This window comes from Panthera tigris, chromosome X (assembly GCF_018350195.1).
Source record: "Panthera tigris isolate Pti1 chromosome X, P.tigris_Pti1_mat1.1, whole genome shotgun sequence".
Classification (NCBI taxonomy): Eukaryota; Metazoa; Chordata; class Mammalia; order Carnivora; family Felidae; genus Panthera; species Panthera tigris.
The window spans coordinates 110294784-110307377 of record NC_056677.1 but is presented as its reverse complement, the minus strand read 5'-3'; the positions used below and the strand labels follow the sequence as shown (position 1 = coordinate 110307377).

At 45.7% G+C, this 12594-nt stretch overlaps 1 protein-coding gene across 3 annotated transcripts; it reads right to left on the bottom strand.

Moving 5' to 3' along the window:
- Positions 1 to 46: 46 nt before the first annotated feature.
- On the bottom strand, positions 47 to 9044 carry CCDC160 (coiled-coil domain containing 160). Of its 3 annotated transcripts, none has more exons than XM_015542651.2 (3): positions 8869 to 9044; positions 6849 to 6906; positions 47 to 1084 (listed from the first exon to the last, which is right to left on the bottom strand). In XM_015542651.2, exon 3 carries the CDS (start codon positions 1058 to 1060, stop codon positions 92 to 94), a length of 969 nt encoding a protein of 322 aa, XP_015398137.2. In that variant the 5' UTR covers positions 1061 to 1084; positions 6849 to 6906; positions 8869 to 9044; the 3' UTR covers positions 47 to 91. The 3 variants fall into 3 exon arrangements, with proteins under 3 accessions (XP_015398137.2, XP_042830249.1, XP_042830250.1); XM_042974315.1 differs by lacking the exon at positions 8869 to 9044 and adding an exon at positions 8017 to 8122; XM_042974316.1 differs by lacking the exon at positions 8869 to 9044 and adding an exon at positions 7360 to 7382.
- Positions 9045 to 12594: the final 3550 nt, after the last annotated feature.

Genomic DNA, 12594 nt, shown 5'->3' with positions numbered 1-12594 from the left:
CATTTTAAGTGGCACACAAAGAAAGCACAAGAAACACTGATTTGGCTCCAAGATTTGCCTCGTGAAAGGCTTTTTTTTATTTTTTCAAGTTTTAAAAAAACTCCTCTGTCAAGCTGTCAAGGGTACTTGATGTTACAGAAGCAAAGTGCTTCCTAAGCAACTCCAGGGCCCTGTTATTTCTTGCTTGCAGGGTCTTCTCAGCTCTCAGTTCGTTCTTGATGGCATCCAGCTCCCCGCGGATCTTTTCCATCTCTAATTCATAATACAGTTTCATTTCTTCCTTCAGGAGTGCGTTTCCAATCTCAGTTTGACGCTTTAGTTTCCTGATGGCTTCTTTTAAATCTCTGTTCTCTCGGCTCAGCCTGTGGATGACTTCTTTGGCTTGCTGGAGCTCTTCAGTTAAGTTCTGGACGTTTGTTGCTCTTTCAGATAGGTCATTTCTTAAAGCTTGGAGCTCCCAGTCTTTCTTTGAAGCTTCCGTCCCTGTGTCCTGAAAATTCAGGGATTTTGCACAGACTTCTTTTTTGGAGTTCAAGAGTTCTTTTTCGGCATTTTCAAATTCCTCTTCTATTTTTCTGCATTTCATATTAAGTTCTTCCAGTTCTTCGTTCAAAAGATTCAGGCGAAGTTTTGGAGACATTCCTTCGGTAAATTTCTTCTTCGTGTCGTGCCACGGGAGGGTTGGTAATTCCTTTGTAGTCCAGGTAGAATGATGTTCCACGCTAATAACCCTTTCTTCGGTCACAACATCCAAATTAGATGATTCACAGGAGACAGAATTTGTGTCTGCTTCATTCTTTGAAATGTTTACCTTTCTCCCTCTTAAATTTGGTTCTTGTTCTTTTTCATTTCGTTGAGAAATAAATTCTTTCCTCTTAAATTTATTTTCTTCTTGAAACTTTCTACTAGACAAATTATAAATTCCTTCTATTCTATTGGCCTTATCTAAAGTCATTTGTTCAGAAGATGATTCAGGCTGAGAATCCTCATCTAGAACATCCTGTGCACTGAAAAAAGGAGCAAACATATTCTCCTTCCAGTGTTTTCTTCTAGCATCCATTTCTCCTGGTACGTCTTCCGATTCCTGAAAAACAAAATACAAAATCAAGGCACACTGTTTGCACTGGCAGCTGGTGCAGTTGAAAGAAACCACTTGTGTTGGCTCACAGGTGAAAGGACCTAAATATTTGAGGGCTAGCTCTCCCTTTAACTCACTGAGTGATGCGGGCTTAGGCCCCCTCATTGATAAGCCACAAACCAGGGGTGCCTGGGTGGCTCAGTGGGTTAAGCGTCTGGCTCTTGATTTCGGCTCAGGTCATGGTCTCGTGCTTCATGGGTTCGAGCCCCATGTCAGATTAAGATTCTCTCCCTAAAGATTAACCTCTTAAGAGATTCTCTCCCTCCTCTCTCTCCCATCCCCTGCACACACACTCTCTCTCAAAACAAATAAATAAACGAAGCCAGCTAAGTTCCACAGGCGCTTCCAGCTTTCAAATTCTCTGATGCTACGAAGTATAACCCATCAATTGCCACATCTGGCTATTTATTGTAGACTGAGAAAACGTTTCTATGAGATAGCAACCACACACACGAAAATGAACTGCTTCAAAAGAGTAAATGCGATTTCAAATTAACAGGTTAATATTAAGAGTGGGTTAATACTTGTGCTTCCGACGTGCCTGATTTTTTTCTAGTTCTTGTGGGCTGGACTACCGCTTATTCACTCTTTAAAGTGACCAAAACATCAGGGCTTAATGCAATGTGAGCTGCTTTGGGTAAAGTATACCATGCGGACTTCCTTACGACTAACTCTGCCAACTGCCCTTCTGTCTTGACCTGCAAATTCCTGCTATTCCAGTCTTGGGCTTTGCTTTTAGGCCAGACTGCCAAGAGTACAGAATTCTATCCATTTTGACAGCAATTTCGTGATGAGAACTGAATGTCAACAGTTGAAGATATTAACGCCACCAAATGGGTTTTTCTCGAGACACTGACTCCAAGTGTGGTTTTTAGGTAAAAATGTAACAGGCTAAATCACAACCAACTTTCTCCATTTCTAAAAATTAAAGGAGATTTTCTTTGTGTCAAGAGGAGTCTTCCCTATTCAAAGAGAATCCATAACATAACAGCTTTCCTAAGGGACAGAAGTATTTGATCAAATAGAACTACTCCGGAGAGTAGGGAGAAAGAAGGACCCGAGCAACACGCTGAAAGGCCACTGACATCTGGAGCGACCAAACCAGCAACTGCAATTGCTGATATGTTCATTTGCTACAATATATTTGTAGCATCACCACTGATTTTTCTCATGCACACAAATATAATTTTATCTTGGTAACAGAAAATGGCCATTGTTGTGTTTCTTTTTAAAGTAATATTTTCTTTAATATTATTAAAGATTATAATGTTCTATTATTTAGTATGTGATATATATTTATATAATATAAAGATGGTAATATAGTGACTGAGCCACCCCGGCGCCCCTCCCCAGGAGTTTTTTAAACAGTTTAAATGTTAGATTTTCCTTGCGATGGTGAGAGAGTAAACTTGGTATCTATGTGTACTGAACATGCCTAATTCCACCCTCCTCCAAAAAAGAGGGAAGGGATTCAACATCCCCAAGGGTGCATTCCCCACTGGCAACCACTGGGCTTTGAGGACAGGGAAAGATACAAATACTCAGTGAAGGTGTTAAAATGATCGGTTCAAAAGCCATAAGCCGAGCTTTACTTAGGTTTAGTTAACAAGACCACAGTAAGAAGCATAGACTTGGAAGTTCATTGTATATATTTGCCATTGGAGCATCAGCTCCTTTCTCGTCAAACAGTCCTTTCTGACTTTTATGATCCTACTAAATCACCACCCGGAAGCATCTAGGCTCTGTCTTTTCTTAAAGGGGAAGATCATCCTAATCCTGGTTTCTCTCCTCTTAGAACTACGAATGAAGACGACTGGGAGTTATAGTGGTCAGAAAAAAAAAAAAAAAAAAGGAACAGAGGAAAGAGAGAAGACAGTGATGCTAATTGCCAGTCACATTTTTTAGCAGTCAAATTTTCACCAGACAATTCTGTAACAGATACAAATGTTTCTCATCGGGCAGCAATGGGAGAGAGATTACTATCCCTCCTACCTATTTCTGGATGAAAGGTATTGGTGAGATTGGTCAGGAAGGAGGTGTGGAGAGGGGCAAGTGAGGTGAGGCCACCGTATACCTGGAGGTAGCAATAATGACAAACCTGAGACAGAAATCTGGGTGTAGAAAAAGGTTACAATAAGAAACTCTTTTCATTGATAATTTTGCACCTTGAAAAGGCGACTTCTATCTCCAACCCTCTGATAAATCTCTGACAGAAACATATTTTTTTTTTCCTCTTCAATTTCACTACCTTTCTTCCGAGCCTCTCTCTGTACAGTTTCCTGATACAGTCAGTGCTTTTCAAAGAACTGGGAAGAGTCCACTTATTTTATAACAGGCTCTGAGAAGTCAGGTGACTTGACCAAGTCCACACAGGCTGTGTTGGTAAAACTGAGACCCTGTCTCCCAGGTCAGCGCTTGTTTGAAAATTCCTCTTTATTCTTCTGCTAGGTTTCATTCCACAAACTGAAAGAAAACAACCCCACTATTTCCAGAGCTTAGGTAATTTTTAAAGGGCCACAAAAGGAGAGAGGAAAAATGAAGGGGGGAGGGTAAGGAGAATCGCATGTCACATATCAAAGGACAGAAAGAGAAAGGTTTGAAAAGCCTTTTGGAATTTCCCTCCCATGGTTTACACAGGACAGGGTCAAGGGGGCTCTGAGCTGCTTCTTTCTTTCTTTCTTTCTTTCTCTCTCTCTCTTTTTTTTTTTTTTTTTTTGCCTCTTTCATTGGCAAGATATCCTTTAAAGGCCTGTTCCCAAATCTAGTCACAGAGTATGGCAAAGCCCAGACTGGGCATAAGAGCTGCCAGTGTCATTTTCTCTTCGCAAACTGCACTGTTTGTTTTTTTATGCAGGACGAGTATGACATTAGTATTCTCTAGCAAGGCCAAGGAATATGCTTTGAGACAATGCTGCTCGTCTACCCTGCCATGGCAGCCATTTTGCTCTCAATAAACATGATTGGGTAATTTGTGGCAGCAGAAGGCAGATCAAAGCGGGAGCCATTACTGAAAGGAGAAGCAGGCCTTTCTAGTGGGTCAATTGTGAGCATTTATTACTGGAAGTGCCTACCCACCGCTACACCGGTTACGGAAGGACTAAAGGGTAGGGGAAGGAGGTCCCAGAGAAATGAAAATTTGAAAGAAACAAACAAGCCAGAACACAGGAAAACAATATAAAGTCCCATGACAAAAATAACATTAATAGCCCTCTAAGAGAGCGATCCCCCAGAAGTCCTTGGGACCGTGCTGGTAAGACATGGGTGTCGAGGACTTGGTTACATCTACTCATTTGTGCCCGACGTGAATTAGTATGAGACTCCCGATCCTTCTAGTTAGTGTCTCTCTGAAAACATCGCTATTCCTCCTCCGGTGACTTTCTTTCTCCAGTGGCAAAGCAGTAGGGCATTTTGCTGGAGTAAGTGATCTCCTGACTCTTCTAGAGAATTTGGGAACCACTGATACGATAAGTTGAAAAGAAATTTATAATGTAATGTCATGTAACCTAATTGTTGAGAGCTAAGCAAAGAGCAATCATTTATTACGGATCTTTAGGCAAACCATTCCATAAAAAAACTTAGGTAAATGCACAGCTACCCTCGAATAGCTCCAGAAAATAATACACCACTATTTACCGTGAAGGGAGAAACCCACAAAATCATCTCATTTTCATTTTCAAGGTATGGGGCCCTGGGGAACACACTCATATTAAGGTGGATAAGTGATCAAATATGTTAAATCCAATTAGCTGTTTTCTAAAATATTCATTTTTAAAATCACACGCTTTAGGGAAATTTGATAAGCTCAAAATCAAAGATCTTTTTTCTGTTGCCTTATCTCATCTATATTGGAATTTGATTTCAAAGTTTCAGGACAATCTCTTTTGCATAAATCTACCTCTGTCCGCAAAATGCAAGTATTCCCCCAGGCAGGGGCAGGCAGGGAGTGGGAAACAGTTCTGGAAAACCTCCAGAGGCTTTTATTCCCCACCTCGGGAGAGTGCTTCATCCCAAAGTTTGTCAATTGGGAATGCCGGTTGGAAAAGGTCATCCGCAACCTTTGACGGTCAAACTTTTGTCATTACACTCAGCCCCTCAGCCACCCTCTCAGCTAGAGGCGGGGCTTTTAGTCACAACCCAGGAGCAGTGAGGGGAAGACAAAAGGCCCCTTCTTAGCCCAGGGAACTTTCCCCCATTATTCTTGGATGGTTTCAGTTCTCCCAACCCTCAGAAAAACGGCTGGGCCAAAATAAGGAAGGAGGAAAAAAAAGCCTGCTACAAAGAAAGTCACTGGCCTGGCTTCTTTGCTCAATTGTCCGATCTGTTCTCACTTAAAAGCAGTAGTTCTCGACCTTTTTCTTCTGCTTCCACTGTTCCCAGACACAAAACACTCTCGTCGTTAACCATCTCTCCTTATTTGAGAAGACTGTGACTTGCCCCCTCCAGGGGAGGTCTCCATTCTCCACCCTCTTGAGAATCACTGGCTCACGGAAACGTGTTAAACACCCAAATGAGGACCCAAATGAAGTGTCTGAAGTCAAGGTGGGGGGGACATGTGTTAGTGTGCAACACTGTGCGGACGAAGGAAAAGGAAGTTCTTGAGAAAGGAACTGAGTAAGGACTATAGGGAGAAAAGACTGGAGGGCGGCACATCTCCTTGACTCCCACACTTGAGAACTACGGGGAAAACTTACCTTTTCTGAGCTTCGGTTTCTTCGGGTGTAAAATAGGGAAAATATACCTATTTCACAGGTGGTTAAGAGAAATGAATGAAAATGAAAACGGAAGCAATTTTAAAGTCCACTGTAGACAATAGGTTTTGTTGTTTTGTAGGCATTCCTTACCCTCCCTTGGGACCTAAACCAGCCAGTCAGACAACCCACTCCTTCTCCCAAGTTGCCAGCCTGAAATCATCAGATCTCAGACAAAGTCAGTTTGGAAAGAAAAAAAAAAAAAAAAAAAAAATTAAAACAAGCAGTGGGGAACGTGAAGTCAAATCTTACATTAATTTAACCTGCATCCTCAGGGAAGGTTAGCCTTGAGGCCTGTAAGTGGCTGATGCCTCCACATTTCCAAAGCTAAACTGATTCTAAGGGAGTCTTTTCTGCAACGGAAGGTATTTGCATTTTATCTCCAGTTGCTTTACCAAGAACTTTCCAAATGCCCCAGTGTTTTTCAGAGCCACCAATAACTTCTCAGAAATATCACAATCGGACTACCAGTTTGAATATTAGCAAGGATGACTCTGCACTCTGGGTTTTTCCCATGCTTGTTCTACAGCCTTTCATCATAGTTTTATTTCACCAACGTGCTGTGATCTCCTGGCATCTTATTCACCTCTGTCTCCCGACACACAGTAGCCACCAATAAATATTTGTTGAATGCATGACCTTTAACATTCCTTCCGAAAATTCTATTAATGCTTTGATTCTAAGTGAGTTTTTGTAAATATCTATAATTTCTCCTCTGGTTTCTACAGTCTTCGGGGTAACATTTTAGGAAATGGACTTTTATTTCCCCCCCAAAGTTTATTTGGCTTAGCTAAAGTCTTCAGGACACTTTTGTTTCGTTTTGTATTTTCATGAGACTTTTTCTGATAGCCTGCTGCCAACGCAGACTGATGATCTAGCTACAAAGTTGAAGATTTCTGTTGGGGTGAGGCTTTGCGCAGGTAAACACCAACAGTAACAAGTTACCAGCCAGCACAACTTACACTCTCTGTGATCCAGGGTCTTCTATTGGATGCCGTTGTCCTCCTTCCCCAGCTTGAACTGAAAATAAAATCCCCACAGCATCATTAGGAAATATAATTAACCAGAATACCCCAATCCGTGTGTATATCTGAGATGTAGCTTAAAATGACAAGCGATATACTTAGAATGCCGTGTGGCCTATCTAGAATGTGATGCCAGACACTCGGAAGCAAGTTTTCTTTTTAACTTGTCAGCCCACTTTCCCAACTGTTATGCCGCGAAGTCTCCGGTCCCCGAGCGAGGGAAGTTATCAAATAGGACAAGAATCATGGTGGCGTGTTATTCACCGCGGTATCTCCCGGCCTTTAGCACCTACCAAACAAATGAGCCACCGCTGGTGGCCGCAGCAGCATGCTTGTCACTAATGAGCGTGCCAAGAGCCACGTTAGCAAAGGGCTGGAGCCCAGGCCTTGCCCGCCTCCCTCCCTCGGAGTGCGGTTAATTTGTAAAATCATCAAAATGGGAAGTGACCTCGATTTTTGCCTTCGTCTCCCAGGGTCCTAACATTTGAGCCAAGCGTCCACTTCATGGGACAAACTGTCTTCCCTATTGTTCGGCAGATACTGAAAGTGAAGCAAAGTACCATTGAAAAGTGGGCCCCGGTGAACGGTTTGCAAGCCTCCAATTCTTTGTTATTAGTGTGAAACTGTTCCTTCTAGAAGAAAAGGTACGGAGTCACCTTAATTCCAAAGGCTGAGTACTTTATTAGTATGGAAGTCACATTCGTGCTATAAAGCTGTATCTATGCATGCATAGTTAGGGGGTTTTCTCGGTAAATGGTTAACAAACTCCTGCCATCGCTGCTTCCAGTGGGGAGAAGGGGGCTCGGGTCTGGGCGCTACCTGCCACCTCCCCGGTCCCCCTACCCCGTGGCGGGAGGGGGGGGGTCGAGGGGTGGGGGAGCGGGCGGAGGGCAGCGGGCGAGGCCCGACCCCACTCCTCCTTCCGCGCCCCGACGCCCACGCCCCGTCCCCTGGGCTCCGCGGCGCTCGCCAGCTCCCGGCCCGGGCCTCGGAGGAGAGCGGAAAGCCGCAGCGGGGGGTCGGGGTGGGGGACCGGGCGCCCCGGGCCCGGGGTGACTCCGCGGCGAGTCCGGGGGAGCCCCCGCGCTCCCGCGCCCAGACGTACCTGAAAGCGTGGGTGGGGTCCGGCGGGCTCTGGCTCCCCTTCCCCGAAGCCAGCCACCACTGGCGGCCGGCAGCCCTGGGCTCGGCGCTGGCCACCGCGACCCGGCCCGGCCGGCGCGGGGCAGAGCCTCCGCAGTGCAGCGCCAGCGCGGGCCGCGCCGTTGCCTAGCAACCGGCCGGCCGGATTTAAAGGGACCCGGGCGCCGGGGGCCCCGCGCGGAGCTCAGGGCGCTGCCTGCCGCCACTCAGGGCCCGCCCGGGCTCTGAGCATGCCCGGTGGGGCGGGCGCGGCGGCGGCGGCGGCGGCGGCGGCGGCGGCGGCGGCGGCGGCGGCGGCGGCGGCGGCGGCGGCGGCTGCTGCTGCTGCTGCTGCCCGCCGGCCTGGGGAGCTCAATCGGCGGAGGACTGGGTCAGGGTGGGAAGAGGCGAGAAAGTGTGAGGCGGCCCCACCCACTGTGGGCTTATTACGGAGGGTCTCGGTGACTCACAAAGGCACCTGGACGCCGTGACTGTGGGGGGAGGGGGGAGTGGCACGGGGCTGATCCCTAGGCCTGTCCTTTAGTAGCATGGCGTTGAGGACGGTTAGCCGTGGAAGGTTAGCCGGGATGTGCTTCGGCGTCCCTAACAATGTGGGAACGGCACGCCGCCGCCGCCGCCGCCGCCCCCTCGCCCGCCCCTGCCCCTCTGCACCCGGGCTGGCGGGAAGGTCTGCCTCTGGCCAGGTTTCGAAGGGCCCGCGCCGGGAGAGCATTGTCCCCCGTGGTGCCCCTGTGGGAGACCGGGCTTGTGTCACAGGTAGCTCGGGTTTCCTCTTTATCACTCGGGAACTTCCCCAAACCACCGCTGCACCCACCTGAGGCTAAATTCTAGGTGGAGGCACTCAGTTCGACACCAGCTTCAAAGTTGGCCCCCAGCTTCTGGGATGGGGTTGGGGGAACAAGCCCACGTCTTTCATTGGGTACTAGACTCCGGTCACGGTATTTGGCTGAATACATAAATGTCCCCCTCAGTCATCGATCAGCCTGGTTGCCCACCGCCGATTGTTCCGTCACCGCGTTGGTCACCCACACTGATGACACGGCGTGGCCATAGTCTCTCTCATCTGGACCCAGCTGAGACTGACCAAAAGATAGACCTGGCGAGGGTTGTGGGGCCCGCAACAGAGCGGAACTCGGGTGTCCAACAGGGTAATAATTGCGCCTTTTAGGAAAGCTCGTATCCTCTGGCAAGCATGAAGGTGAAAGGAAACATTGACTCCGGAATCTCAAGTGAAAGATTAAAGCACGTTTGCAAGGCGACAGCGAGGGACCCACTTAGAAACAATACCAGGATACATTTCAAAACTTTGAAACTTCTTGAGAACCGGATCTAACGGGTGTTTGGGAGCTGGCGAGGTGGCACTCAGATGCCCTGAGGCCTGCTTCTCAGTCTCCTTTTTCCTCCTTAGAGATCCAAAGTCAACAAGGGTTGGAGGCAGGAAACGGCCTAATGTCAAGGGTGTTTTGTTATGGACCCCGTCAGAATTAGTTTGTGGGTCGTGACAAAACCTCTTTTCTTGATTAAGTCTCCGAAGTGCCTTGCATTTGTCATTTCTGTTTTAATTATTTGGAAAGGGTTCCATTTATTTTTGCTTGATATGAGATCCCTTATTAACGGAATAAAAGAATCTTAATAGCTCTGTGCCTCAGTTTCCTTGTTTGTATAATGGGGAAAATAACTGTTAATATTTTCAAAACCCTGACAGCAAGGCCTGACACATAGCAAACCCTATATAAATGTTTCCTGTTAGTATTACAATTATCTTGTCCTATAAATTCATTAACCTCCTAAAATATAAACATGCGGAGGGTGATAACTCGGGGTGTGCTCCGAGAAGTGGAATCTGAAGTCTCGAGACTCAAAATTCCAAATCTTTATTTCAAATGGACTTCCACACTCCCATTAGGCAACCCCAGTCCACTCTCGTATCCCGGAAAGAATGCACAAAGGGTTACTTTGGTCTTTCTGTAATTCTATTTTTAAATATGGTAGGTCGCTCCTACTCAAAGTATCAAATGGCAGACAATCAACAACAGAGAGGACAGAGAGTTCTGTTACTTGAAGATACTGCAGACTTGTAGATAGGTTTTCAAATATGGAAGTCAGAAAACAGGGTACTATCCTCTGGAAACTTTATCAATACCGAGGCAATGAGGCACATGATGATAACAGAATCACATAGTCGTACAATAGAGCTCAGCTTTTTTGTTTCATCAAGTAGGAGATTGAGACCCAGAGAAATCATGTGATGTACCCTTTGATCACATAGCAAAATAAGCTTCTTTTCATTTCCCCGATGAATGAGCCTTGTTTGAAGAACCTCAAACCTGGGATATTTGCCCCAAGGCAGTGAAAAAATACACACTTACGGGTATATGTTGTATGTCGATAAATATTTAAATTATTCACGCAGATAACAATAGCTAACTTTTCTTACACCCCATCACCTATATATCAAAAGATTCTTTTGGCTCTAGCTTCATAATGTATCCAGAATCTGGTGGTTTCTTACCATCTCCGCCATTACCACCCTGATCCTGGTCTCCATCATCTCCCGACTGAACCAGTGCAGTAACCTCCTAACTGCTTCTACCTTTGTCCACTGTATTAGCTTCCTAGGGCTGCTGTATCAAAGTATCACAAACTGGGGCGGCAGGGGGGAGGTTTAAAACAACAGACACTTATTCTCTCACCGTTCTGGAGGCTAGAAGTCTGAAATCAAGGTGCTGGCAGGGATGATTCCATCTGGAGACCCTGAGAGACCATCATCTGTCTCTCCTGACTTCCGATTGTTGCAAGCAATCAGTGGCCTTTCCTGGCTTATATACACATCACTCCAATCTCGGCCTCTGTCTTCACATGGTGCTCTCCCTATGTGTCTGTGTTATCTCCACAAAGCTGGCAAACGTGTGTGTGTGTCTGTGTGCCCAAATTCCCCTCCTCTAATAAGAACATCAGATGTTGGATTAGGGCCCACGTTAATCCAATATGACCTCACCTTAATTTGATTACATCCACGGAGACCCTAGTTCTAATAAAGGCACATTCACAGGGACTGAAGGGTAAGAACTCGAGCTTATCTTGTTTTTGGAGGGGGGACACAGTGCAACCCACAACACATACCAACTATTGATTCTCAACACACATCCAGACAGACCATTATAAACTATTAAGTCAGGAGGCACTTGAGTGGCTCAGTCAGTTGAGCATCTGACTTCAGCTCAGGTCATGATCTTCCTGTCTGTGTGTTCAAGCCCCACATGGGGCTCGCTGCTGTCAGCACAAAGCCCGCTTCGGATCCTCTGTTCCCCTCTCTCTGCCCCTCCCCCACTTGTGCTTTCTCAAAAATAAAACATTTAAAAAATAAACAATTAAGTCGGATCATGTTACCACTCTACTCAGAAGCCTACAAAGGGTCTCCATTTGACCTGCAGTAAAAATTAAAATCCTTATGATAGCTGTAAGGCCCTATAGGATTTGCATTGCTAATGCTACTTTCTCTCTTCCTTTTCTTTCTTTTTTTTTTTTAATTTTAATGGTTATTTATTTTTGAGAGAGACAGACAGACAGACAGAGGGTGACCAGGGAAGGGGTAGATAGAGAGGGAGACACAGAATCCGAAGCAGGCTCCAGGCTCTGAGCTGTCAGCTCAGAGCCCAACGCGGGACTCAAACTCATGGACCGCGAGATCATGACCTGAGTTGAAACCAGACGCCTAACCGACTGAGCCACCCAGGCGCCCCTCTCTCTTCCTTTTCTTACATTTCTCCCAACTCCCATTTATTCATGATGATCACTGTGCACTTCAATGTGCCTGAAATTGGGCTAAGTGCGAGATAGCCAAATGTGACAGCCAAATGTGATAAACGCAGTGATGGAAGTACTTACAAAATTAGGATGGGCTCAGATGAAGAAGTGGTCAATCAGATGCGAAAGGGGTTCGAGTCAAGGAAGTCTTAACCTCCTTGGAAGTTGAACCATCTGAGTTGGATCTTGAAAGATGAATAATAGTTCCCCAGGCAGACAGAAGAGATAAAAGCAGAGGGAACAGCATGTGCAAAGGCACAGAAGCATGAAACAACGTGACAGTTTGGAAAATCCAAAATAATTCACATTTCCTGGAGTTTAAAATGCAGGGCAGTGGATGGGAGGAGCCAGAGAGAAAGAGCCCACAGAAAAAGGTAATACTTGTCAGTGAAAATTATTTTGGTTGAACAAATTAAAATATTTGAAGATCCAAATAGATGCATTCATACAGTTGATTTACCTTACGAAATCATTCCATTTGGCTCAGAAAATATTTACTGATTTGTCTGCAGCATTTCAGGTAGTGTGCTAAGTACTGGGTACCCAAAAATTAGTAAGATCAATGAACCCCAAGCACAAGAAACATGAGAAAAACTACACCAAGGTATATGATAATCACATTGTTTAAAACCAGTGATGGAGAAAATCTTAAAAACAGCCAGAAGAGAAAAAAGACACATTACATACAGATGATAGGAGATTTCTCATCAGAAAAAAGGCATGCCAGCTGACA

Coding starts and splice junctions, on each gene's coding strand:
- CCDC160 (XM_015542651.2), bottom strand. CDS start 1,060: ATGGATGCTAGAAGAAAACACTGGAAGGAGAATATGTTTGCTCCTTTT.